General features: G+C 40.0%; 3 protein-coding genes across 4 annotated transcripts; 2 read left to right on the top strand and 1 right to left on the bottom strand.

Moving 5' to 3' along the window:
* The first annotated feature begins 1,115 nt into the window (after positions 1 to 1,115).
* LOC105906790 (acidic mammalian chitinase-like) lies at positions 1,116 to 8,408 on the top strand. The gene is made up of 11 exons (XM_031566134.2): positions 1,116 to 1,147; positions 4,169 to 4,198; positions 4,597 to 4,798; positions 4,913 to 4,969; positions 5,090 to 5,255; positions 5,348 to 5,472; positions 5,815 to 5,938; positions 6,655 to 6,840; positions 7,026 to 7,142; positions 7,447 to 7,588; positions 7,754 to 8,408. Exons 3-11 carry the CDS (start codon positions 4,665 to 4,667, stop codon positions 8,143 to 8,145), a joined length of 1,443 nt encoding a protein of 480 aa, XP_031421994.1. The 5' UTR covers positions 1,116 to 1,147; positions 4,169 to 4,198; positions 4,597 to 4,664; the 3' UTR covers positions 8,146 to 8,408.
* Positions 8,409 to 9,557: 1,149 nt separating this feature from the next.
* Positions 9,558 to 17,944, top strand: nucks1b (nuclear casein kinase and cyclin-dependent kinase substrate 1b). 2 transcript variants are annotated; one of them, XM_031566132.2, is made up of 9 exons: positions 9,558 to 9,852; positions 10,146 to 10,210; positions 13,634 to 13,683; positions 13,778 to 13,832; positions 13,978 to 14,006; positions 14,297 to 14,422; positions 15,170 to 15,337; positions 15,705 to 15,818; positions 15,949 to 17,944. In XM_031566132.2, the coding sequence occupies exons 2-9, from the start codon at positions 10,194 to 10,196 to the stop codon at positions 16,281 to 16,283; spliced, it is 894 nt and encodes a 297-aa protein (XP_031421992.1). In that variant the 5' UTR covers positions 9,558 to 9,852; positions 10,146 to 10,193; the 3' UTR covers positions 16,284 to 17,944. The 2 variants fall into 2 exon arrangements, with proteins under 2 accessions (XP_031421992.1, XP_012690535.2); XM_012835081.3 differs by having other exon boundaries at positions 9,564 to 9,852; positions 15,672 to 15,818.
* A 118-nt stretch (positions 17,945 to 18,062) lies between these two features.
* On the bottom strand, positions 18,063 to 22,357 carry mfsd4ab (major facilitator superfamily domain containing 4Ab). The gene is made up of 10 exons (XM_012834936.3): positions 21,501 to 22,357; positions 21,060 to 21,258; positions 20,630 to 20,860; positions 20,204 to 20,384; positions 19,850 to 19,965; positions 19,520 to 19,693; positions 19,218 to 19,365; positions 18,944 to 19,014; positions 18,692 to 18,812; positions 18,063 to 18,581 (listed from the first exon to the last, which is right to left on the bottom strand). The coding sequence occupies exons 1-10, from the start codon at positions 21,728 to 21,730 to the stop codon at positions 18,499 to 18,501; spliced, it is 1,554 nt and encodes a 517-aa protein (XP_012690390.1). The 5' UTR covers positions 21,731 to 22,357; the 3' UTR covers positions 18,063 to 18,498.
* Positions 22,358 to 27,980: the final 5,623 nt, after the last annotated feature.

The following is a 27,980-nucleotide window of genomic DNA, read 5'->3' as shown; positions in this document are numbered from 1 at the left end:
TGTGAAACACACAGGGCACACAGATAGAAATGACACATTTTAGGAACACAGATATCAGCTTAACCCTACATAAAGGCATATGAGTAGAATAATGATACATTAATATATAAGAATCATAAGCCTTTTGTTCTGACTGGATCTGATTGTTGATCATCGCAGGAAGTCATTCAATCCCACAAAAGTTTTTTTTACATATTTAAAGTAGACTGTTTGAAGCTGAATGAAGTCATGTTCAGAGTTCTATCATTTAGAGGTCATTACTGTTGCATATTCACTGGTGTCTGGCAGCAACACAATCGTACCGGTCCTTTTCATGACAGTCACATCACTGTAGGTTACATCTACATCCACATCATCCTTGGCAACAGTCCCAACATTTCCATATATAATGGTGTGTGGTGTCTGAAAAAGAATAGGCTGTGTGTTAAGATTAATTTCCTACATCTTGAAATGATTTTGATAGCCATGCCTCAAAATGTATGTAATGACTTGCATTAATGGTTAAAGAGAAATACGCTAAATATATATATTACACTTTAAAGCTGCATGTATCATGTTTTGAATCATATTCTGCAAGTGTTTGATAATTGAGGTGGAAAATGCCATAAGAATTTAAATTAAATTCAAGGATAAAGCTGAATACGGAACTTTCCGGAACATTTAAAGTGTTTGTGTCACCAGGGGTTATTACGTTTATGGTATCAAATTTTGATCAGAAAATGATTGGATTATCATCACTATCCAGAAATCATAACATATAAGAAAGAAACCGTTCAAGGCATTTGAAATATACCTCATTTTCACAGTCTGCTTCTGCTTTTTCTTTTCCAGCTTGGCAGCAAGTCACCGTTGGCACTTGTGAAATGGAAAGATTAAGAAATAACCAGGAAGTTGCAGCACCACTTTACTGTCCTCACAATGTAGCTGTAGTACACTACAAACCAGTCCAAAATTAACGTTTATGTTGTATAATAAGCTCTATTCTCAAGTATTGTATCTTAATTAAATGTGAAAAAGACAACTCACATGGTGTTTTTCGCCACCAGAAGATATAAATGGCTGCTGAAGACAGTGCCAAGACGAGTATAAGCGCAATGCAGGAGAAAGCGATGGAGATTTGAGACTCTAACGTCAGTCTTTGGAAAAGGTAAATAACACCATTGGAATTAACACCTTTATTTCATCACAAAAAAATTACTACAACATTTACAGTATAAGTTAATATTAAACAAACAATGAGTACAAATCTGATTTGTCCGACACTGGATGGGATTAATCATTAGCCTGGGTACCAGACGAATTTATCCCCGCCCACAACATTTGAGGTCTGGAAGTTCATATTCTGACTAGAATTATGAGTATGACATCGTCAGGCTAATTAATCATGCAAACATCATTTAAATCCAGGTTTGATTATGTCACTCTGTCCAATAAAAAATTCAGTACCTAGGTGAGACTGTTGTAGTTTGAATCACTGGTGTTGTAGTTGGAATCACTGGTGTTGTAGTTGCAATTGATGTAGCCTGTGTGGTTGTAGTAGTTGTGGCTGAAAATGAAGTGAAAATCCATGCCAATGTAATGATTAGACTGAGAGTGAAAAATGCCCATGGTTAATTACTTTTTGGTTAGAGGGCCTCGAAGGTGAAACATTGTTTTATACATTTGGTTCATGTAGATTCATGTAATTTTGACTTGAACCACAACAGAGCAATGTTTGAGTAAAGACTGTGCTTGCAATTGTTTGGCAGAAAGGTATCACATAATCATTACCATCCCATTCCAAAAATGACAACCCCAATTTTTATTTCATGTAGTTGAGCTGCAGCTACCTCAACTTATCAATAACAACTTGCAATACACTTCCTGTTTGTTTCTGCTCAACTCAAAGCATTAAAAACACATCTCAGTTATGGCGCCTTTCAGGCAAAATATCAGTTGAATGAACATTTTAAATGCTTAATTTATTCATCAGTATTACTGAAGCATGGTTTGACTTCCCTAAAAACATCTTAGTGCTATGACCATTATTAAAAGTATGCTCTTATAAGCACAAAGTCTATGGGCAAACCTTTCCCATATTACAAATGGCCATTTCATTGTAAATCAAGCAGTGTTTAAATGTGTAATATAGAAATAAGAGCAAAAAAAACTCACTTGATTGGCCCCCTCCCATTGTAATTCTGAAGTCTGTATACTGGATGCTTTGGAGATATAATGAGCACTTTTAAGTCACATGCAAATCCAAGACATTTCGATATATTTTTACTAAAATTAAATAAAAAGTCCCTTACGACAGCAACGTGAGTGGGAAGTGGAAAGTTCGAATTGCGAATGAACGCCTCCACGTGTGGTTGCTGCTGCAATAAACTTTGCATAATATCCTATGAGTGTATCGTAATATACACTCTAGTGTGGTGCAAGCTTCTCTGAAAGGGGAACGTGAGGGACCAAGGCAGCCACCCCACACGTTAGGATGTGGACTAACTGTAGTAGGTGGTGGAGGCGGAAATAGGTCCAGACACTTTTTTCAGTTGAAAACATATATCATTTTTTTTATTATTTGCCATATGACCGCTCCAAAGACCTCGAAAATGTAAACAAATCTTAATGTAAATTTCATCCCCTTACGCTTACGTCCTACTCAATATTAATTTATCTGCCAACCAAAATAACGAATTTTGAACAACCTTCAAATTTATTTTTACTCTATTGTGCAGTGACATGAGTGCGAAGAATGTAAGAATCCTAGGGCCAGTATTCACGCCAACCCTCACTTATGTCACATTGATAAATGTCCATAGCAGTATGGGAAGTGTGTCTAACGGAATACTGTATGTGGACTTGAATGATCCGGAGTCTATTGATGTGCATAGGTGTTCAAAGTCTCTATCTACCGCTCCTTGAGACGCCAGTCAGACCCAATTCTGGCAGCTGTCCGGAGCGGCGAGAAGGGGGGATTTTACCTTCTCAAAGGCACATTTAACCCCTAATATATGACCGAGCCGGTGTCCTTGTTGGGATATAAAATTACACTGCCAAACCATCGCTGATAGTAATGCCTCGTAATCTTAATAAGGTGTTCAGAGTACAATACATGCCGCGTGGCTACAATGGTAGCTGCTTGTGATGGAGTGCACCAGCTTTGTGTTTGCACATGAAGAGTGTAACCGACCAGGGTTCTGTGTTCCATTAACATCAGCAGTTATTCATCATGCCTGCACTGCAATGCTTATCAGTTGCTATCTCTGCAAAGATAAGAATATAAAACCAGTATACAAAGGGGAACGTGGCTAATGGAGATATCTGGTAATAAAAGTTTCCATCACAACAACATTTTACATCAGTGTTTTATGACATTCCCCTCTGTCCCCTCATTGTCAGTTTTGCATTTTCTTAAAACAAAAAGATCACATTTCCCAGTCCAAAATGTGAAAAATAAGCATTTAATCTCAGCATTGATGTCATTAATGTGTTACAATTATGAATACAATAATCTAGTGATCTAAACACATTTTATACCTTAGACTAAATTGACGTGCAAATCTCCACTGCCTGTAATGTTCATTATTCTGTCATTGTAAGATTTTGACAAAAGCTTTCCTTCTTGACCTTACTTCCCCTTGAATAATATTAGTTATAAAATACTTATATCATGCACTGTTGTCTAAGCTATTTTGTCAATACGGTTTGGAAGGATGTGGGGCATTGCAAATAGCCTACTGTTTCCCAAGGTTGTTAATACATGTCAGTTGTAGAATTATAACATTTTCATTGAAGGATATGCCTCACTCTCAAGGAGACACTGAAACACTTTGTCAGCAGTTTTTTTGGAATTGTAGATGATATGCAATCACACTTTTAAACTTATGGTTGTGATTTGGCAGTTGAAAGCATTCTATCACAATCTACTGTAAATAGTCCCCCTGGCAAAAACACATTGTCAAGAGCAGAAGGGCATATGAGGGGTGTATAAAAGCGTGACTGGCCTCACCAGTTCTTTGTACAACGCAATCATGGGCAAAGAATTGGTGGTTTCAGGTAAGTCCCCTTCCAATGGATTCAATTTAAACAATTTTGATAATGTAACTGCTTCTAATGTGTTTGGGTCTGAACTTACTTTTTCATTTATTCTTTGCTTGTCATGCTCTCGGACTTACCTATTTCACAGCTCTGGTGCTGCTGCTCAATGTGCAGCTCGGTAAGTATGTCCATCCTCTTCCATGAAGCATACATATGAAATCATCTGTCCCAAGTGCAAGATGGCAGTTTTATTTTGAATTTTAAACTGCCGTCACATGAATTCTGTAACTTTCAAGATAGTGAGAATGGATAAGATCTTATTTGGTATTGCATGTAGCATTATATAACAATAATCGCAAAATAGATGAAGTGTATGAAGAGTGCCTCTCTGAATGTTAGCTTATGCCATGACTTTGGTGATTTAGGTGGCTTCTCAGTAGTGGTTGGAGGGGAAAGGCAGCATGTGTGTCTATTTATCTTTCATTGTGCAATGAAAAGGACCACAGTTTAAGTCACACAATGTCAGACCACTGTTTGTAGCAGCTCATCCAGCCCCATCATATGTCTTTCTGCCAGGGTCCTCTCACATTTTATCATGCTACTTCACCAACTGGGCACAGTACAGGCCCCCCCCCACCATCTACATGCCCCATGACATCGACCCCTGCTTGTGTACCCATCTGCTCTATGCGTTTGCCACCATGAAGAACAACAAGCTTGCGACATATGAGTGGAATGATGTGTATCTCTACAGCGAGTTCAGCAAACTTAAGAACCAGTGAGTGCAATTAAATTAAGAGTTTAGAATGTGAGGTCAGAGGTCATGTATAGCTCAGACACAGTGAGTCATCAACAAAATCTTGGTTGTTCCCCCTTTGCACTCTCCTCTTAGAAATGGAAATCTGAAGACCCTGCTGTCTGTTGGAGGATGGAACTTTGGCTCTGCAGGGTAAGGCTGTCATCATCAGTAATTAGGCAATAATTCTGAAATTACAAAATTATAGGGAGTGTTTAACATTATGACAGTGTTGGGCGAAAATGAAATTATTCTTTGTCTGCTTCCCTCCAGATTCTCTGCCATGGTGGCTAGTCCTACCAACCGTCAGACATTCATCAGCTCAGTTGTTGTGTTCTTGAGGAAGTATGAGTTTGATGGTCTGGACATTGACTGGGAGTATCCCGCCAACAGAGGGAGCCCTCCTCAGGACCAACAGCTCTACTCTGTTCTTGTGCAGGTCTGTTGACTGTATAGATAGGCCTAATATGAAGATTATAAACATATATATTGCACCTGACCTCATTAAAATATTTGTCCTGTAAATGCCAGGAAATGAGGGCTGCCTTTGAGAAAGAGGCCAAGGAGAGTAACAGAGCTCGTCTCCTGTTGTCTGCTGCCCTTTCTGCTGGACGTGACACCATTGAGTCAGCCTATCAGATTCCTCAGGTTGGCGAGTAAGTAAAATGATTCACTAACATTCATAAAAAAGAGCTCTCAAAGCATACTTTTACTGTATAAGACAGACAATTTGATTTGAGGAAAAGATACATTTCAGGGTCAACTTTATTTTAATAGACCATAATGAAAATCAGTACATGTATGGAAATTGGCAAAACTGGTAAAATGGCATTCAAATAGACTTAGATATCAGGTATCGGGACAGAGTCAGATTAGGATCAGGGTTATTTGAGAGTTTGGTTAAATGTTTATTCAGTATTGGTTACATAGCTACTGGTAGTTTGTTGATCATCAATTAGATGATATTAAATTACCATTCAATCATTTGTCCCAATCAGAGCCCTGGATATGCTCAACATCATGACCTATGACTTCCATGGCTCTTGGGACCCAATGACCGGAGAGTGCAGCCCACTGTACAAGAGCCCTGAGGACCAGGGTGGTTTTGTGGACTTCAATGTGGTGTGTATGATGCTCAAAGCTCACTTGCTATTTCACATATTTAACCTTTCACAATTCTTGGGAATGCATTCAGAGAAGCCCTCCTTTGCAATGATGCAGAGAGTACAAATAAATATATAACATTAATAAATGACCCAATAAAACCTTGTAAACAAACAAAAACAATAACAAGACACATTTTTCAGCAAGATTCCGTTAAAACAGTTACCAATTGAGGTGGGGAGGATTGTGATCATAGATTTGAATTGTCTGTAGGTTAGTAGGGAATTGATTTTAGAGCGTTGAAGAGGTCATTCCAGGAAGTTGGGGCATTAAAACAAAAGGCTGACTTTCCCAGTTTGGGCTGTACATGAGGGACCTTAAGCATAAGCCAGTCATTTCAGAAGGTTTGGCAGGGTCCAGAATTACAGTCCAGCATCATTGAGATAGGTGGTAGCTTTCTGACAATGACCTTATAGATGAACAGAAACCAGTGTGTATTTCACCTCTCTGCTAGAGATGTCCAACTGCATTTCTATAAATTACATCTTCATAGTCCAACACGGACATGAAAACTGTTTCAACAATCCTTTTTCTACTATTTTCATAAACACATTTTTTGTATTTGTTTCTGTAAAAAAAATAAAAAACACATACACATACACAATCTCTGACTGAACAATAATCTCCTTGTGGTTTTGTTCTCGTCTGAAAAATGACACAATATGTCCTTATAGGCAAATGCCATGAACTACTGGAAAACCAATGGCGCTCCTGCTGAGAAACTGCTGGTTGGATTCCCCACCTACGGAAACACTTTCACCCTCAAAGATCCCTCCAATCACGGCATTGGAGCTCCAATCGCTGGAGCTGGAACTCCTGGGAAGTACACTCAAGAAGCTGGAGAGCTGGCTTACTTTGAGGTCCCTGACCTTTTTCCTCACTCTCAAAATATCATGAACATAACAATAGACGTTTTGATGGTGAAATCATCAGAAATGTAGCCAGGATAAGGGAATTTGGGGTGGATCAAGCCCAGTAACACCCCTGACCCCCCATGTTTAATTACATGTATATAACTGCAGTTAAACAATCTTTCAATTTGCAGATTTGTGGCTTCTTGGAAGGAGCAACTCAGGTTTGGAATACAGCACAGGATGTGCCTTATGCCTACAAAGGAAACCAATGGGTTGGCTATGACAATATCAAGAGTTTTGGAATCAAGGTAAACTTGTAGTTTATGTATTTTATGAAAATATTATCCCTTCATATATCCACTATAATTTAATCATGGAGGGCTGATGAGATAATATTTCTTGAGAACAAGGCAAACTTACCAAAGACACTGAGTGCATTTGTTCTTTTCCATAAACTAAATCACCTCTCTTAATTAACAGAGGGCCCTGACCTTATTCACTCGATTTTCTTAACATTAATTTGATTTGATTAAATTAAATTAATGAATCTTCAACAAATGGAGAATATCAGTTACTGTAGAATATTCATGCTCAGATGATGAACACCTATAGGTCGACTGGTTGAAGAAGATGAACTATGGAGGAGCCATGGTCTGGACCATTGACATGGATGACTACATGGGCACTTTCTGTAACCAGGGCAAATACCCTCTGATCAATGTTCTGCACAAAGCCTTCGGTCTTGATAAACAAGGTAAGGATATCTTACAGTGTTTTTTTCCCCCTGTGATTATAAAGCAATACATTTAAAACTGAGAGGCCTGCCAAGTAATTTGTTATTTGACCTTACGTGAAATTATATGAAATCGACATTAAGAAAATACATTTGAGGTCATAAACTTTTTTTTTTTTTTTTTAGCTTGCACCCCTTCTGCCACTGTTGAGCCACCCATCCCTGGAGTAACTGCAGCTGGTGGAGGTGGAGGTGGTGGCAGTTCAAGCAGTGGAGGCTCTAGCAGTGGAGGCTCTAGCAGTGGCGGTTCTAGCAGTGGAGGCTCTAGCAGTGGCGGTTCAAGCAGTGGAGGCTCCAGCCACAGCCCTTCAGGCGGCGGTGGCTCCTCCAGCGGTGGCAGTTCCAGTGGCAACAGTGGCATGAATAGTGGGTTCTGTGCAGGCAAAACCAATGGGTTCTATCCCAATCCCAAGAACAGGAGCCAGTTTTACCAGTGTACTGCAGGCAGAACCTACTTCCAGCACTGTACTTCTGGCCTGGTGTTTGACACCAGCTGCTCTTGCTGCAACTGGGCTTAACTCTAAAACAGATCTACAATATTACACTAGATTAGACTAGACAAAATTATTGGGATTATTAATTTCTGATCATTTGGAAAGATGCTGAGTTGTAGTAATAAAAGACCATTTATGTATTTCAGCCCATATCTACACGTGGATAAACCTAATTACCGTGTAATATGACATACACCTCAACAATTGGCCTACATTTCTCCTTGAAATGCAGTCTATGAAATGGCAGACCACTCTATCCATTTGAAAATAAAAGCAAAATAAACTCACATTTTCCTGTTGTCTTTGAATGTTTTTGCTCTTTTGTGGGGTCAAAACTAGGGATGCACCGATACCGATACCAGTATCGGTGCCGATACTTCGTTAAAATACTCGTACTCGTTTTTGAATTGCCGATACCAAGCACCGATACCACTCATCAGTATTTCACTGCATCAAACTGGCCGGGCTATGCTGACACAAAATGTGATTTATTGTCCTACCTGTCCTACCACTCTCTGCCAGACTAGTAAGTAGCTTATTTGCCGTCTTGTGTTGCATTTGCTTGATGTTTGACTGTGTTTGGAAAGTTTGTCATAGTGTCAAAGTATTTCAGTATACAGGTTTCGCTAAATTTAGCTGCTAGCATCTCGTTAGCGATTAGCAATTCCGTTGTGCTGCCTTAACGGCGATTTGGGCTCATTTTAAGATAAATGACGACGACAGGAGTAAGGCACAGTGTAAGATCTGCACTGCTACGGTGTCGAGAGGCGGAAAGGAAAGTACTTTGTTTAACACAAGCAATTTGATTAAACATCTGAAGACGCACCATAGTGCTAAGTACACAGAGTTCACTGATGCTAGTGGCGCAAGACCGAAGCAACCAATCTTAACTGACGTCTTGCAAAAGAAAAAAACGCGCACGCACACAGAGAGAAAGAGGTAGCTAGAGAGAAAGACTTACAGTGCCACATAGGTTAAGTGATTGTTTGTGTACTTGTACTTTTTGTTAAGCAGACTGTGTTGTTAACTATGCAGCAAATTGAATTGCCTTTATCTGGTTATATTTGCATTTTGTCTAATGTGATGATATTGTCTGTTTGAAGGCTTTTTTTGTGTGTTAAAACCAGAAAGCTCTGTTTATTTTTGGCTTGGGATAGCCTTCTGTTCATTTTGTACTATAGGCTTGACATAATCTGCAGAGGATAAAATAAAATCTGCCTCCAAATTAATTGCACTTTCATGGAGACCAAATCTAAGAAGTATCGGTATCGGTACTCGGTATCGGCAAGTACACAAATAAAAATACTCGTACTCGTATCGGTTTGTAAAAAAGTGGTATCGGTGCATCCCTAGTCAAAACCATAGCTTCCCAGTATCAGTTCCACGACATGCCATCACTCATAATCCTTTCATATTCCCCTTGCACAAAAAATATTGAAGCAGGCTATTACCATCCAATTAAGGAGGGGATATGTGTGTAATCTAAGTCTTGCTGAAGGTCTTTATCATGCAGACCAGTTAGTAGTCTCGAAAACCGAAAGGTAACGTTAGTGGTATGAAATCAGGCAGAGATGGTCGCAAGGTAATGAAAGTGGCCAAATTCCTCCAATCCAACCCCTTGCTTCATACATACGTTACCACTCTTCAGTTTGCCCACTAAATGTACTGCTAGCTAGCTGCTTGGCCATACATCCTTAGCTAGCTAGCAACAGCGCTACGATCAATTATACAGTAAGTAACTGCTGTGCATGTTTGTTAAGAATTCCTCTAAGGAAATTGGTTTTGTACGTTGTATTATGTTTTCTAGCATTATTTTAAATGTATTGTGCTACCAACTCTTAGTTGGCTAGCAAGCTAGCTAACCTGTGGGGAGTCAGCTAATGTTACCTCGTTGGCTAGCGACTTGCATTTGTTTACGTTAGCTAGACAGCGAAAGCTAACAAGCTTAATGCGACAGGAGAACTAGAGCTATCTAGCAAGTTGGTCGCAATTAGCTTGCTAACGCATTTCCTGCTGCACAACAGAGGACCTTTCTCAGCGTCACTTTGAAGTACTGGAATTTCTCCCACGAAATGTCAAGGCCCACGAGGTAGGTTGAGTATCAATTTCATTCACGTGCAGCACAGTAGCTGTTGACTTGCGCCTTGTGCCAGTTTACAATATGGGACCTAGCTGGCTAACATTACACGTTAATTACTATGCTCAGCAGCTAATGTTATCTTGGCTAGCTGACGTAAGTAACATTAATGCTATATAGCGTGTGGTGCTAATCGACTAGTAAGCTATCGTTAGCCACATGTAATAACATCATCATAAACTGTAAAATTGTACTTATTACCATTATTTCAACGAGGAGCGAATGAAAGTAATTAGACGCTTCATGCATTATACCTACGGATTGTAATTATGTGTTTGTTAATTGTCTTGTGATACCATACTTGTAAACTGATGCGTTAAGGTTAATGATTGATCGTTCCTGGCTACCTTGCGACGTTGCATGTGTCAGATTCAGAATAAAATAGGTTATTTGGCTACTCATCTATTGCGATAATAGTTAAGTGAACGAAGTGTGAACCTAGCTGGCGATATAGTAGGACATTGCACGTATAATACAAAAGTATACTTAAGACATGGCTTGCTGTTAAATGATACTTGAGCAAAGCGATACTTGTAACCTGACGAACGTCAGTTAGCTGCCTAGCTAGAGGCAATGCAACAGGCTTGGCTAGGTGGCTACCCAAATTCGGTTTACGTTAACATAGCTTACACTAGTTAGCAAAGTAGCTAACGTTAACTTGGTAGCTAGTTTCACACTGAGTCGGAGATGTGTGAATCGAAACTGCCATATATGTCTATACATGTGGCCTGCATGTATATTTGTAATTGTGTTCACACACTAAGTCGGCATTAGTTGAAGGGTGGCTTATTTGTTTGAAGCTAGCCAGCTATCTGCTAGCTGTATTGAGCGAACCTCATCACTAACGTTACTGAGTTGAGTCGAGCCTGTCGATAGTTTGATAGATGCAGCACTACCATGAATTGTAACGCCCAAATTCAAATGTATTTCCAGTATTAAACTTACTGCAAGTTGTATATGTTTAAACACTTAAGGAAAATGTTTGCTTTTGCAAATGTTGCTATGACGCACTACATTTTGAATGGACAGAAGTTGGTTAGCGGTATTAGGCCGAGATGAGTTCGTGTCTGATGTTTTCACACTGTTATGTTCGCCTCTCCGCTGATGTTGTTCATAGGTCAGAATCGAATTTTTAATGAAATTAGGCTATGGCTAGAGTAATGATAAAAAAAAAACAGTTGTGTCACTTGTGGTCCTCAGAATCTGACACAATTCGGTACAAAGCTGATCATTATACACCTAAGAGTGCAGAAATCTGCTTTTTAAAATGACCAAATTAGGTATCACGTAGTGAGTGATTTTACAGTGTTTGATGTAGAAGCTAAGATACAAATGTGTAGTGATGACAGTTTATGCACAAATCTGATGCATCAGGTGGGAAGTCCAATGCTCTCCTGCTTTGTGTTGATAACTACCGCTTTTGTAACATGCTACTCGAACCAGTGGGCATACAAAAGCTGTGGCACACATCATCTTAGCCTCTGAGTTGTCCTGCAAGTGTCCCAGAGTCCTAGTAAACGTCTAACAGGTCATAGAACTTGAATTACCCATGTAACCTCCAGGTAAACTGGGATTTTTCAACCTGGGCCCTATTTTTAGATATTTTTGGGTCCAAACCTTTACTAAGGACAGTTAATGATCTAAATCGTTGAGTTAGAACTCTATAACTGGCGACTGCAAAACAACAACGTAATCCCATGGGGCTAGCATCCCTGTCAAAGTAAATCGCTTTATAATTCATAATGTAATTATAAGTGTCCTAACTTTCTTGACAGTTATTAAGGATCCTTTCCATGTAGTAGCCTACTACATGGAAAGGATCCTTAATAACTGTCAAGAAAGTTGCAGAAAACTGAAACTTAAACTAGTCCAGTGTTTCCCCTAGGTTTACAGCTTTGGGGGGGGGGTGCCGACCTTTCAACCTTTGCCGAAAACAAGTGGAAGTTGCGATAAAAAGTTGCGAATTGTCCTCTTTGTAATTATAATTGAGTTATTTGTTGAAAAATAACTGATTAATAAACAAACATTAATTCATCAAGAACAAAACAATTTAGAAATGGTCCTTTTAATAACCTCACCAATATGCCAAACAAAAGATTACCAGGACTACAAAAATGTAGCAAAATAGGTTTTACTTATCCACAACGAAGTGCACATGTTGGCATTACAAAAGGACCATCAGTAAGACTGAATAAAATGTTATGAATGTCTCAGCCTTCATATGACGAAAAAAAAACAGCCTGTGTCACTATGATCTGTCTCGTCATCTAACGTCCTGCCTGTGTTTCTGCCGTTCTCATTCTAGGCTTATCAATCTGTTTTGCTATCCTTCTTTATTTATTTTATCCGTATAGGTGTTGATGTTCAATTTCATATATTAATTTAAAGTCGTCCAATTTCAAGTTACCCATTCTTCAACACTAGCTGCTACCTTATCTTCAAACAGAAAGTAACGTTAAATCTCCTCTTGAGGGTTTGGGAAATAATCAGATTAATTGCTTCCTTCATTATTCACAGCAAAATAAATAATTTTCATTACAATTAATAGATTTATTACCAGACTATGTAAAAAAAGGGCCACGCACAACTCGCGGAAAATGATAAAAAATGCAAGCCAGATCTATTTCTGAATTTTCGGTGCGGACATGGGCGTACGTTCTGTTTCCACGTCTGTTGTAGCCATTCTCATTAGGCCTCATTCTCGACCCTACCTAGGAAAAGATCTCCGCTGGATTCATGAACGCCTGGAAATGTGTTTTTTAAAGCTTAAAAGTGTCCGTAGCTGTGCACTGATTCTTAAGCCCAATTCTGTCCGCTGGTGGGAGCGTGCTCACCTGTGTGTGCGCGCACGTGTCTGTGTGTGTGTGTGTGTTTGTGCGCATCTTGGCGGAACTCCGCCATGCGTGATACAGAGAGCAGAGAATTGTAAACGCGCGACCATGTAGAGACAGAAATGACATGCCGTCGTGTAAATAAGATAAATAACATAAGGCTATTTATTTTGTTTAATAAAATAACAAGCTATAGACCTGTTCTATAGGAAAGGTAACCTTAAATGACTTCCGTTGTGATCTGGCGCTTTATAGAAAATAAAATTGAACACGATTAACTTGACCTTCCAGGGGGGGCGGGGGTGCCGTTGGGGGGCCCCCCTAATATAACGGTAGGGGAAACACTGTAGTCATTATGTACAGTTTCTTTAAAGTTTCCAGAGAGAAAAGACTGGGCAGCTCTGGTAGATGAAATTGACATGTTTTATGGGACTTGCACTGATTTGTGAGACAAAGGAAAGATCAATTAATCAATCCTCACTCACTAAAGCATGTTTAAAACAGAACTAATTTATTAAAAAAATGTTTGTATAACTTTTTACAGGAACAAGAGGGTAGTTGACTACGCACAGTTCCAAGAATCTGATGATGCAGGTATGGGAGAGACCTTTATTTGAATAAGTTCTCAATTTTTATATTGGGCAGTCTTTAAATGTTCAAGTGACTACACTGTTTCTTTTTACTTCAGAGGAGTGTGCAGGAGATGCTAATCGGAAGCGGAAACCAGGAATTACTGCTCACAAGTAATGATTTGGCATATGATCTGTTTTACTTAACTTACTGTTATTAATAGAGGCAGTTATATGATGTGTCATTTTTCTGTTCACACTATCTCCCCATGTGTCAAGTATTGCTCTCAGTCAACATTTCTTGTGTTTTGTCATGTAGTGATGACTCTAAGGATCGTAAATTGTCAAGTAAGTGCTGTCCCGTTTTCTATTTTATAATGTTGGTTTAACATCCTATGGAACTTGAGGCCTGTATCTGTCTTTGGAGTGTGCATGAATGCATGCTTGTAAACCTATTTGAACTACCTTGTTACAAAGACTTTCCTCTCTTTGTACATAAGAAGTTTTTAGTGTTTTAGTGTTTTAGTTTTAGTGTTTTTAGTGTGACAGTCAGTCATAAAAAGCTTGAAAAAGTCATGATACAGGGAGACCACTTTTCGTCACTCTTTTTGAAGTCAGTCATTTGTGTTTTTCCTCAGATGATTTGGATGGTGAGGAGGACGACTACAAAGAAGAGGATGACGAGGATGGTGGAGACAGCGACTATGACGCAAAAAAAGACAAGAAGGGAAAGCAACTAACAGCAAAAAGGAAACGAGTTGCAGGTACTTCACTCACAAAAGCAGAGAACATATTGGACACTGTAATTTATTACAAGCTAGCTGAGTTAGGTTTTCAAGGTTGCAAACTTCCAAGGCTTATTGACGTGAGATTGATGAAGACTGATCAAACATTTTGACGTGAGTTGAATTTATTTGGATGCTAGCCTGAGACAGGACAGATCGATGACTGGGCATCTGGAAAAACTACAAATCTCTGTGAGATAGGGATGACACAAATAAGGTTACAGCCTACGTTGCATTCATTCATAAGTAACATTGAAAAGAATGTTTATGATGAAAAACTAGCGAGTCGCTAACTTTCCTAACACAGCCAAACATCAAGCAAGCGCAACACAAGACAAAGCAATACAGCGAATAAGTTATTACTGACTAGTCCAACAGAAAGAAGGCCAGCTCGGCATCTGACTTCTCGCCAACAAGTAAAAGCCAGTCTGAGACAGACTCTTTTTCAGTCTGTTGGAGTAGCCCAGTTAAAATGATATGATTTCTGTTAAGGGAATGATGTAACTGAATTACAGACGTAGGTGTTAACCACATACCCTTTATGCCATTGATTGGTTTTTGGAGCTTTTTATTTCCATCTAATGCATGAGCACAGCATACCCACCTATAGGTAAATAGAGTAAAGTAGTTCACCCAGTCACCAGATGGAGACTCTGGTGTCATACTTTGTAGATGCTTTCCCTGTGACAAACTGTCCCTTTGTATTTTTGTATTCTTTGCCATCAGACGACAGCGATGATGACCGGGGTCCAAGGAAGAAGGGACGGCAGGTGCGACAGGCTGCCACTAAGGCAGTGTCGAAACAGCGGGAAATGATCCTGGGAGAAGGCGGCAGTGAGGAGGAAGGGGGAGAGGAAGAGGAGGACGAGGACGACACTGATGCCTACACAGGCGGTGAGTTCACACTTTTGCACTCAAGCCTCAGCTGAGTGAGGATTATTGAGGTAAAATTAACACGAAATTTTGGCTACTTGGGGTGTCAAGCCACTGATTTGAGTAAACTGTGGACCTGTTTAACTTAATGTTACCCCTCCAAGATTGTGGGGGGGAAAAGGACATTATCAGAATTATGTTCATTGAAATGTTTGGAATTAATTGAGATGTTTGGAATTTTGCTGGTAAATGGTTGTGTAACAGTATGATGTAGACGCATATATCAAAGCAAAGCAGTCACACAGAAGCTGAGTATTCAGTGACTTGACTCACAGTCGCTCTTCTGCCGTGACAGAGGACTCTGGGAGTGATGAAGACTTTTGTGTAGATGACGATGATGATGACAGTGACTATGGCAAGCCCAGGAGGAGAAGTTCCAAGGGAGGAAGAAGAGTCAAGCCGGAGAAGAAGACGACCCCCAAACCAAGGATAAGGGCCTCAGGTAAACCACTCCTACACGCTTTGGACAACTCTAACATTACCCCATTTGCCTGTTGGTCACTGATGACTGATTAAATAATTGAAGATCTGATTCATTAATTGGTCCTGTTTGCTCATGCATACTTCTACAGCTACCCGTGGACCTAAGAAAAAGAGAGGCAGAAAGGTGTCCAGAGGAAGGAAAGTTGTGAAGAAGGTTCTGCCCAAAGAAAAAGAGGAAGATGTAGACAGCCCCAAAGAGGAAGAGGAGGAGGAGGAGCGGAAACCTGAGAAGAAGGCTCGTTTAGCCCCCAAGAAGTCTGATGACGAGGCCGAGGAAAAGAAGAAGGACGAGGAGGAGGAAGACGATGAGGAAGAGGAAGAAGAAGAAGACGACAGAGAGAAGGAGAAAGTGAAGAAGAAAGCGAAGAAGAAAGCAGAGAAGGACGATGTGTCAGAGGAGGAGCCTCCATCAGGTGAAGACTAGTCGTCTCCCTGAACCAGATTCTGAAAAGGTTTTATCTTTATTTTTGGAAAAAAAGGTTACTTTCATGTAGGCCTCAGTGGAGTGTCTGCTCCATTTTTGCCTGGCTCGATGTGTCCGCTGTGTTTGTTAATTTTCTTCTTGCTTGTAAATACCATATCAGATCTTTATGAACTTGCCAGTAAGCCCCATCCCCTTGATCAAAATAAACATAAAACCTATGGTTTTGACAAAAACACACACACTTGCAGAACAACAGTTTATAGATTGATAGAAGTTCCCAAACATGGCTTTGCCTTTTGCAAAATAATGGGACTATCACTCTGCGTGCTTATATCTTTAAACTAATTTTCCACAAGTTGCTTCATCCTGACCATACATGATAATTTGACAGCATTAGCAGTTCATAATACAACCCAAGAAGCATACTTACTATGCTTTAACTTTGCTTGGTAGTATTGTATTGGATCTATTTTCAGGGATTACATTAGCTGGCAGTGTAAATTTGCTAATTTCTTTGTGAAGGTGTGTATGCAGCTTGAATTAACTATGGCTGGCTGCATTTTTTATATGAAAAAGTAAAAAAAAAAAAAAACGAGAATTATGTCCTATGTTTCTGACGGAACATTGTGGATCACCGTTATGCTGTTGACGAGAAAACGTGTAACTCTTTTGTGACAGCAGTTTGTTTAATCAGAATCATGTTTTTTTTTCTTCTTTTTATTTGTGTAGTGCTTTTTTTCCAGTATACCTCTCTGTGAAGTGGCTATGTTGAGATTGCAGGCCTTGGTTTCTGACGAGCTACTCTGGCTATAGTCAATGCATATTTAAAAAAAAAAAAAAATATGTGTGAGCTCATTTTACCAGTGTAAGGGAACCGGGGAATCACACCTGTAGATCGAATCTATCGCTTTTCTGTTCTGATCCAAAACCCTTTGTTTGAGTGATCTGGATGTAGCTATTGAAGACTGTCAAGCAGCATTACAATATTGGTCTGCGACTTTGTTCACCATCTACATTCATCTTTTGATGAATATGTGTCTTTTAGTTCACCAATGTAAATTATACTAAATCTGCAGTTTGGTGACCTTTTGTTTCTGCCTTTCTCTTTTTTGGCGACGTGCTTTTTGTATGTGTACTATGTGCATCTTACGTTAAAGCAAGGGGTTTATTAAGGTGTGGGGGAATGACTAGAAAAGTCAGAATGGTGCACATACGGCTTCATGACAGCACATTATTTTATTTGTTTGCTTTTTTTGTTGTTTCTTAAAGCTAGTTTTGAGCATTGTATGACTTCTGTGACCTTCGTATGTGTCTCTGGAACGTTTTGATGCTTCTGGGTGCCTTCTTGAAGAGATTCTTTTTCCTGTATCTGTCTCGGCACAGGGCTTCAACCCAGACCTGAGCCAGGCAGACATCTGCCAGAGTGTGGGCACCTTTTTACCAGGCTTTCTTTTGCCTAGTTTTAATGGTTTTAATCTTAAAAACTATTTTAAGCGCTTTTAATCTCGATTCCTCCCCATGAAACATTCTTTATTATAATTTATCCAAAAAGACAAAGTTTTTTTCTTTCTTTGTTTTGTTTGTTTTAATTACTCTGGTCCGATTTTGTAATATTTGTTTTACAAAGAAAAGAAATAAAATGTACCCAGGTTTTAAAGACATGTGGAAGTCCCATGTGTCTGTTTGCATTTACATTTTACATTTACATTTAGTCATTTAGCAGACGCTTTTATCCAAAGCGACTTACAAGGATGTGTTTGAGTCAGAGGATCTCTTGTCATTCTCCCTCCCCTATTTAGTGGTCCAAGGATGCAGTGCCTCTAAAGGCCTGTAACAGAAGGTCTTTGTAACCCATACTTACAGCAGCTCCACAATTTTAGTGACCCCATGTCTCACCAGTGGATGGGCTGCAGTGAAGTAGTTCAGTTCAACTGCACAGGCTAATTCCGTAAGTGTCACATTGTTGTTGTCACAATGATTTGACAGTAGCTGTGTTGACATTGTAATGGATATTTTAATGGACATTTAGTTAAAATGATGCCTTCAACAACAAAAAAACAATAATACACACAAAAAAAAAATCTAAGGAATATAACTTAAGTTATTCATGCATAGAATTTGTGGACAGACAATCTATTTAAAAACAAAATCTGATAAGAAAAATATATCCAGTAGCATTAAGCAATGTTTTACAGTTGCTAAGTATTTTGCTCCTTCAGCTATGGTTAGGAGTGGTCATTTTGCTGTTATTATCTTCTGTTGAAGGCTCCTCTACCATTGCAGTCTTTTTGGATGTTCCTGCGGAAAATAAACATACAGAATAGTTATTAGAACATCAGCATATGAACCCAATTGTCCACTCGGTGCATGAGATGTTTCTGAACACGTTTAGAAGCTAGAGGATGTACCAGTTAAGTAGTTGCTGTGCAGGCGATCGCAAAGAAGCAGGCCAAAGAAGACTATGAAGCCGATGCATCCGATTATCATTCCACACAATAAGAAGCTGTAGCTGCCCGCGTCGTGAATAATCTGCAAGTAATAAACATGACAGTGAAAGAAGCATGAATACTACTACAGATGAAGCGAAATAGACAAAGGTTTGATTAGTAATAACTACAACTATACAAATGTCTAAAAGAATTTCGGAGTGATCTTCTTACCGATCCAACCACCACCTGAAGAACCATTTCGCCGAGTCCAGCACTCGTTACCAGAACTGTGGTTGCACAACCTGTAGAAGCAGGGTACTTGGTAAATAGACTGATCACAACAGACATGATTTATTCTTAGTTGGCAAAGTTATTTTGAGACACAACAAAGCTACCTAACACAAGATGTATGGAACTATGGAGAGATTGTTATTCAATCACGTCTCATCTGGAAGAAGTAATCCTGAGTAGTATTGTAATTTTATTTCAGTTGTGCAAAGTTTACCTTGATACTCCAGGATGTCCTCAGTGTATGCCAGCATGCAGGGGAAGATGCTGCTCAGGAACAAGCCCAGTAAACAGGTGCCCACGAACAGGAAGGTACTGCTGGTATACAGGAGGAGCAGCAGCAGCACTGTGACAATCACACCTGCCTGAGGACACCACACCATCAGGCATGTCAAAATCACACGCCATTTTGGTCACCCTTTCTTTCCTACGTGCAATAGTCAAATAACTATGAAATCTTAAGTAAACTGGTTGCAGTTCATTTGTCAGGTTTGTTTATTTTTTTAAAAGCTGCTTTACCAGGTTAACCATGAGAAGCCGCACAGGTTTGAAGCGGTAGGCCAGTGGAATGGACACCAGTCTGCCTGCTGTGATGGCCGCCCAGAATAGACTGGCCAGGTATCCTGCATCTTTAGGTGAGAGTGACATGGGTGTAGCCACTGCATAGGTGTACACAAAACCTGCATATGCACCCTGAAAGATAGATGTTTTTAAAATGTAGTTTCTCAAATGCCTTGTTCATGAATGTTCCATTGAGTTCCAAAATAATGTTCTCTACAATCTTGCTCAGGGCTACAAATAACATACATGGCTAAAACGAATGGATCTGGCACACATGGATCTACTCACCACAATGCCATCAGTCATGAAGAGCACCACTCCACCCAAGATATGGATCCCAAAAAAAGATGGAGGTAACCCGCTTAGGTTACCATTCTTACAACAACTGAAGATATCCCCATGACCTAGGCATTACAAGGAAAGCACAAGGCATACATATAGTTAATTAATGATGCTGGTTACAGAAACTAACTTGTAACTTGTCCTCTTATATGACTAATGATCTTCAATTGCATACAGCCACATTTCAAAGTTAGGTGTGTGTGTGTGCACTGCTCCAAAATGCCAGGCTTTTATCCAAAATGACAAAGGCTCGTATCCAAAATGACAAAGCTTTTATCTCTTTAAGTGTTTGTCTCTTACCTCCCACTTCGTCGTCCTTCTGCTGAGGCTCAGGCTCCGGCGCGGGTGCGGGGGCCGCTTCCGTTCCCTGCGCCTCCATGGAGAGCTCATCTTTATCCAGCAGGCGAGTTTTGCTGCCAGGACAGCAGGGGATCAGCTTCTCCAGGTACATCAGCACCAGCACAGCAATTGGCACCGGCAGCTGGCGGAGTAAAGAGACAACAAAAGACAATTATGCACCTCTTGCTGAACGTCAGCGCTCTGCCAATTCGGAAGGCTCGCCGAGACTTGAATGGAGATTCAAGTTGTGTTACAAGAAAAGCAGGGATAAAATGGTGCTTGTAAACGGCACTAAACAAAACATTTTGAGTTTAAGCTTAGAAGCATGAAACAGCAGTTTTTGAACTCTTCTATTTTGTTAAAGTTGCAGGAAATTTGTACTCTTACATTAATAACTGACATGATCCAGAAAGCATATGACACAATGGATTCCTCCTTCTCCACGTGTTCAGGAGTAGGTGTTGAGATGTTGGATCTCTCTATGTTATATACTGTCATCCTGTGGTGAAAGTGGACAGATTCATCTCCGCCTGTGCTGTTTCCACAGTGCTCTGATAAGAACGGGTCTGCAATCAGAGGGCTCACAAGAGCTCCAAAACCAATGAAGAAGTGCAGGGCCTGAAGGGGTTCAAAGACCACGTTTTCAGAATACTGATAACATTGACAAAAATGACAGCACAGTATAATGAAAAGACAAATGGCGCTTTTAAGTAATACTGTTAGGAAAAGGTCTGTATTTTGATACGGTCGGCAAAGATTTCCAAATGAAGTGTATCACATTGAAGCCATATGTCACATTGTGGCAATGCAAACATACCTGGAGGAAGACGGCAGAATCCTTCTGGTAAATGGCCACAAGCTGAATATTTGCAATGGTGTCAATCACCCCCATTGCCAACCCAGTGACTGCCATGGCTATGGCAAGGATCAGCACGTTGTAGCAGAAAGGAATGATGGCAAAAATAACCGAGATCATCAGAGAGGACAGGAAAAGCGCTGACAGGGCACTGAAAAGCCTATGGACAGGAAACAGACATCACATACATTTGACTCTACAGCTTACAATTCCAACAGACATCTAGTCACATCCTACAAAACTAAACAAATTCTAGATGCATGAAATATTACCAAGAGCTTATTGCAATGACAGCCTTGAGACGAAAATACAGCTTGAAATCACCGGTGTGGAAAAAACAATGAATTGATATCCACAACTCAAAAACACAATTATGAAATTAATCCTACTTGTGTTACTCACGTTTTCTTGAAAACACCCCCAATGGAGCTGCCAATAAGAAGGCAAAATTGCTGAGAGAAAAACACCCAGGTAATTTGCTGGAGTGTTGATTGTGTCTGACATTGTAAATCTAGAATTGTGGGACCCAAAAAGGCAATACATAGTCCGAAGCTGAAAAACACACTCCAGTAGGTCAAGGTGTGTTGCCAGTTCCGTTTGAAAAGCGTTAAAATACGCTCCTCTATGAACATATCGTGGCAGATATATCCTCCTTATGTGGATGTGGAAAGTATGCGATTCCCCAGTAAATAAAATGGAAACAATGCCAGCAAGAACACAACTGATTTTGATATTTGAGGCGTCCAGGTGTACAGACTCTGAAAGAATGTTAGCCCGCAGTTATCTATTGCAGGCCATATTCCAGTGTTTTATAGGCGAGTTCGTCTCTTCGCCTTCCCCTCTGAATTTCGCTTCTGGAAATATTTCATTTCCTCGAGTTAATGCGTAAAATGGAATTGTGCCCATCACTTGGGAGTCCTGTCGAACGTTGTCAATGATTCATGCCCCAAAACACCACCTGTCGAAATCATTTAGGTCAGGCTATTGTTTTATGACGTGTGAAAGGAATATTGTGCTGATCATAGAAGTCTGAAACACATTTGCAACGTTTACGTCCCCTAGTAGCTTGTCCACTTGAGGCAACTGTACTCTTTCTACATAGCCAACGAAATGTACTCCACATATCTAACTACAGTGCGCATTTACTTACATATGTGAAGCAGTGATTACTTTTAGGAATTATGCTAGCTTTTGCTAGACGGAATGTAGACGGATGTGAGCTGTGGCATTCTCATGTAAACGGTCGACAGGTGACCTTGTCCCCCTGTTAGTTCGAGTTTAAACAATGAAGATGTGAGTGAATAACAGAGGTTAAGATAAGGCTATGAAATAGGTAAGGATTTGATCATGAGATTCTGCCAAATGTATTATGGCCTAGTTTAAAAGCTTGTTTTGTGGAATGGTTGTGACATTTTGAACTTTTGTTTATTTTATTTTTACATTTACTATCATATTCATAAACTTCACCCTTATAAAACTGAATTAATACAAATTAATGTCCACATTGTTTAATGTCATTTTAATTTGGGTCCTTTGTAGAATATAGGCCCTACTCTCAATTTAAAGTAGTTATATTAACCTCCTAATTTTCCTAGACCAGAAACATGTTTACTTTGAAGTACTTTTGAGGTGATTTTTTTGAATGACTCAATAGGGAATGTCTTTGGCCTGCAGAGTAAGAGTCCTTTGTCTGTTTTTATAATGGACATTAATTAACATCCTGATCCTTTTGACCACTTCCTCTGTTTGAGTTTTACTGACACACTGAGTTGACTCATTGCTGGTTTTTGTCCACTAAAGACTGGGATGGTGTAGACTGATTCATTCTATACCTGTTAAATTTCAACTGTATTTTTGTTGGTCACAGGAGGTACTTTTCCATTATAGGTTAACATGTATGGAGACCAGCTCTATACTTTAAAAAATGTATCCATTTATATTGAAATAAAAAGTATTCATTTTCAGGGCAAAGCATTTGTCATGTATCTTGCATAATGCACCTGGCAGTTGAATTTTAAATGTGTTAGTACATCTTCAATTGTGAAATTGAAATGGTTGAAATTAGTAACTGAGAGAAATTCATCAGTAATTGTCTAAAGATTCCATTAATGCAGTCTGTTTCTTCAGTTTCGTAATCTTAAAATAAGATATCCTTTTATGGGCTGTATCTCACTGAGGTGTTGTTCACATATTTGGCAGGGACATGAATACCAAATAATCTCAGAAATAAATGAAAAAATCCTTTATTTGATTTAATATACACACAAATATCTGCTTTGTAACGAACCATCCATCTTTTCTACTGCGAGGCTCTCAAAACCATATTAGACTGCTACTAAGTGGCCCATCAGCACACCGGGGCCCGTGTAGGCCTTACAGTCTGAAATTGTTAAATGGCCGTATCTGCTTTTTGATAGGAGATGTACTGCTACTTAAATGCTTCATTACCTCTCAAGAGGACGATAGCGGGAGTATCAATTCCCTTGGGACTCACAGAGTCTGAGAAGTGTGGTCTGACTGAAGGTCACAAAGCCCCTGTAATGCATAACCACCAATATAATGGCGGATAATTTATGCACACCTCTCCATCTCTCACTTACGTTCTCATACAGACCTGAAGTTAAAGGTTATCCTGCAGTGGAAGTCCTCTCCATTTATGGTCCGTCCGTGTCCGATTGCCCTGAAGGGTCATCTGGTCTCTATTGCCGGCACAGTCATGTCCTGACAATGTTAAGGATAGGTCTGAACAAGGCAATCATAATTCCTAGTACAAATATGAAGTCCTGTAAAAAGGATTTCATTTGAAACATTTCTGTAAGCATGTGGATGTTGCTGTTATATATGTCCTGTGCAACCTCTAGAAATGATTCTGTGGTAGTCCTGAAAAGACCCACATACATCAGAAAAACGGTTCTCTTTGTGCATTTACATGATAACTTGACAACTCAAATTTGATCTCATACCTGTAACCCATTCATGAGGCTGAGCTAGCCTACTTGGAAACATGTTAATGCAAACACGAAAATTGAAAATGTTGTCAGTCCACACACCATGTAGTGCTTTTGCGGTTCAAATGTCATGCCAATATTTGGAGCAGTGCAAAGGAGAAACTGACAATAAATGGAACTGAAATACATAGCTTCACTGACAAACAAACAATCATGGCTGTGTGGGTGTTTCTAGTGGTCAACACTAGATGTCAGACATGGGTTGATTTCACCATTTGCTAATATTGGTGTAATCACAAAATGGTATTTGTCAATCCGTAGAAAATTGCTATTATCATTATCCTTCTCAGCATGACGTTCGCCTTCCTCCTTGGTAGAGTGACTCCACAGGAATATTGTACGAATTAAATGAATTAAAATAATAAAATAAGTTACTAGAATTTAAAATGATTTCAAATGCTTTGTTGGGGGTATTTGGGCCAAAAGGAGACACAGTGAATAAATCAACAATCCATGAGGGAGGAATCCATGAGGGAAGAAAATAATAAATGTTGAACTGTCTCATATATTTTCCCAAGTAGAGAAAATTATTCTTTATTATGAATTCAAAAAATGAAATGGATTGGGCAGACGGCTCTGCTGGCTTACACTTATAATTCTATGGTGAAAACATTTGGTTTGAGTGGCTCAGCCTCTCCTCCGATATTATTGATTACAGAGAATGGGGACAAATGGCTGCAGTTTGTAAAGAAGTATTCTCAGATTTTCATAGATTGGTGGCCATGACTCACATGCTAAATAACTCACTCTCTCTCTCTGTCTCTCCTTCGCTCTCTCTCTCTCTCTCTCACACAGACACACACACACACTTAGGTTATCTGCAGAAGCCTGCTGACATTTGGTATGGCAGCCACGTCAATGCCGAGGCAACCGCGGCTGGGAATAAAAGGGAGGGGGGGGGGGGGGGGGGGGGACCTTCTTCTCTGTCTCATCTCAATAGCTTGACATTTAGCCAACACTTTCAATCAGGGGCAGGAGACAGCGCCTGGTCACACTGTGAATGGAATCTTAATCTGTTGCCCTCCAATTTATTTTTCAGCCTTTCTCCCCTCTTTGTGTCTCTCTGCGTGTCCTCTTAGACGTCTTCCCCTCTGCCTCTCTAGCCTTTTTAGGGACCTGGTGACAGAGACAACAACCTGCAGATTTGTAATTAAAGATGTCAGTGGGGGAGATACATGCAGGTTGCACCTTACGTCAGACACGCTGGCATTTATGCAGTTCACCCAATCCTTCCCCAGGGATAGGCTAGCAGTGCTGCAGTTTAGGTGTGTGTGTGTGTGTGTGTGTGTGTGTGTGTGTGTGTGTGTGTGTGTGTGTGTGTGTGTGTGTGTGTGTGTGTGTGTGTGTGTGTGTGTGTAAGAGTTATTCTTAAGGTCCCTTTCAGGGCATAACACAGCTCAAATTTACTACTGATACTCTTGTCATCTTAACAGACAGGCTTCTCTTTGTGCACAGTAGCAAACCAAAAATACTGCTCTTTCCCAAATGGAATCTTTCACAATGCGGGTGTTCATGTGAAGTAAAACATTTGATTTTGTTTAATGCCTACAACCAAACACGTCTTTGCAGAATTAAGGAATGAAATTCACAAAAGAAAGACCTTTTTTGTTATGGCAAAAAATGGTTTGGTGTTAAATAATTTCCTATTTGAAACAAAGGTAAGACCCTATTGCCCATCACAACCATTAAAATGCAGACCATGGTAAAAAAAAAAAATGAAAAATAGAGATAATGAGCACACTGTGTCTTTGTGCTTGGAGAATGACACATGGCTCAGATCAGCACTGGCCAACAAATCAATCTCCTCAGCTGACATCCCAAGGTACACTCTCGCCTAGCCTCAAGGCAAGAGCAAAAGTGTATCCTCTACTTAATCTAGAACCCAATTTTCACCCACAAAACAAGATAAATCCCAGAGAGGCCTGGCTCCACCGTATGTGTGCAGGCAGGAAGGTCCTCTGTCATAATTAGTTTTGTGGAGCTGACAGGATATGGCTTCTGCTCTGTGAGTATTTGGATTTTTGGTCATTACGGAGCCCTGTGACAGAAACACCTGCCACAGCTCAAAATGTGTCAGTCCATTTTTGTTTAGAATTCCAAATTGAATATGCCACTGAAACGCCTTTGATGTTTTAAAGGGATGATATGCTCTTCTGCTCTTTTGATCAATCTTTAACTGATGATGGTGTAGACTGTAGGGCTGTGTATTGGCAAGAATCTGGTGATACGATACGTATCATGTTACAGATTCAATATATATTGCAATACTGTTATAAACAATTACCAACATATGGCGAACAGTTATAGTATGAAGAACACACCAACATATGCATAAAAACAGATTTTTTTTATGCAATCAGAACTTCTACTTAGCGGTCAGGGCTTTAAACATAACATAAAATGAACCACCGTCGCCACAAATCTTTGCATTTAAACTATTAGTTAAAAAATCAACACTGTTTTTGAGAATCGATACAGTATCACAAAACATAATACTGCACTACCCAAGTGATATTTCCGTACACCCCTAGTAGACTCGCAGTGTGTTGTATTTGATGTCTACATAAAAGAATGCCTAATGGTCTTTCCTTCATCCTGTTAGTGGTGTCCTTTTTTCATGTCTCATACCCTGTCTCTTGATGGTGCTCTTCTCTGGCAGTTGCCCTTTCAAGTGAGAAAAGGACCTTTTTTCCAGGTGAGGATTAGCAGGGATGATTAGACCATGCAGGTTGGAAGCAAGCTGCTTTGATGAGTTGAAATCCGTTGTTTTCTGTGTGCCAGAGCAGATTTGCAGAAGCAGGCTGGTTTACGGGAGATAAGGCAGGAGGGATGCCCACTGAACCACTGTTTGTTTTGGTTTTTCCCTCTGAGCCGATAATGGAAACGAACACCTTGATGATGAGCCTCAAGGGCAAGAGAGTACAACTGCATGAACACAAGGAGAATCTGTTCAACTGATAATCAGTCCATCCTGACACATCAGTCACTCCTTGAGTCGGCTGTGACGTTTTTGAACGTGTTTTTTCTCTTTCCTTCCCCTTTCTCTCTTTTCCCCCTCTCCCTTTCCCTTTATTTCTGTCCTTCTGTGAGAGTATGCATATTATGCTGCTTAAAGATGTTTGAAACAATTGATGGTTTCATTAGTGTGGGCCTAATTTTAATTCTCAAAAAGCCTTGCACCTGCTATGACAGCATGCAAGGCAGCGGTTTTTTTTATTGTAGGATTTTTATGTATTCCCTCCCAAAGTGCTATGCCAAAATAATTTTTGTTTGTCTCCATACTTCCGTACTAATGTGAACCACATGCCAATTATTGGTAGGGAGGGGAAGAAACCAAATGGTGGGGCTATGCAAATCTAAATACAAACACCTCCACACAGCCTTTTAGTTCTCCTTCAACTCACCGGGTGGGAAAACAGAAATGGGAGGGGTGAAGCCCCTCACCAGTCAAGCCCTTTATACCCACCCACCCTCAGCCCATCATCTCAACACCTCGTCAACCCATGCCTTTCCCTGGCCAAAAATAGAGTGAGTGAGTGCCTTGAATTGAACAGACAGGCAGCTGAAGATAGTGTCTCTGCACTGAGACAACAGCGCTGCAGCCACTAGCTCCAAGCAACTATCACTCAGGAGTGGGAGAGAGGCAAAGACAGGGAAAAAAGTAAGATGAAAAGATGTACAATGAAATACAATGCCCTCGAAAGTTACTGCATAAAGCCTTCATGCATGAAACATCTTGCTATGGCGTAAGACCTGTAGACTTGGAAAAGCCTAACTATTAGGCTTCTTTGACAGAAATCTTGGGTAATGGTAGAAAAATGGGAATCACCTTGGGGAGTGGGGGATGGACTTCCTATTTGTCACATGATTTGAG

This window comes from Clupea harengus, chromosome 4, assembly GCF_900700415.2.
Source record: "Clupea harengus chromosome 4, Ch_v2.0.2, whole genome shotgun sequence".
Taxonomy (NCBI): Eukaryota; Metazoa; Chordata; class Actinopteri; order Clupeiformes; family Clupeidae; genus Clupea; species Clupea harengus.
This window is presented reverse-complemented; position numbering and strand designations above follow the sequence as displayed.

What these genes read in the sequence shown, in the direction of transcription:
- LOC105906790 (XM_031566134.2), top strand. Translation starts at nt 4,665, where the DNA reads ATGCCCCATGACATCGACCCCTGCTTGTGTACCCATCTGCTCTATGCG. An exon ending in TCTACTCTGTTCTTGTGCAG is followed by an intron (nt 5,256 to 5,347) that starts GTCTGTTGACTG and finishes TGTAAATGCCAG; the next exon opens with GAAATGAGGGCTGCCTTTGA. An exon ending in GAGAGCTGGCTTACTTTGAG is followed by an intron (nt 6,841 to 7,025) that starts GTCCCTGACCTT and finishes TTCAATTTGCAG; the next exon opens with ATTTGTGGCTTCTTGGAAGG.
- nucks1b (XM_012835081.3), top strand. An exon ending in CCAGGAATTACTGCTCACAA is followed by an intron (nt 13,833 to 13,977) that starts GTAATGATTTGG and finishes TTTGTCATGTAG; the next exon opens with TGATGACTCTAAGGATCGTA. An exon ending in AAAAAGGAAACGAGTTGCAG is followed by an intron (nt 14,423 to 15,169) that starts GTACTTCACTCA and finishes CTTTGCCATCAG; the next exon opens with ACGACAGCGATGATGACCGG.
- mfsd4ab (XM_012834936.3), bottom strand. Translation starts at nt 21,730, where the DNA reads ATGTTCATAGAGGAGCGTATTTTAACGCTTTTCAAACGGAACTGGCAA. An exon ending in GGATCATGTCAGTTATTAAT is followed by an intron (nt 20,385 to 20,629) that starts GTAAGAGTACAA and finishes TTACTCCGCCAG; the next exon opens with CTGCCGGTGCCAATTGCTGT. An exon ending in TCATGACTGATGGCATTGTG is followed by an intron (nt 19,694 to 19,849) that starts GTGAGTAGATCC and finishes TCTATCTTTCAG; the next exon opens with GGTGCATATGCAGGTTTTGT.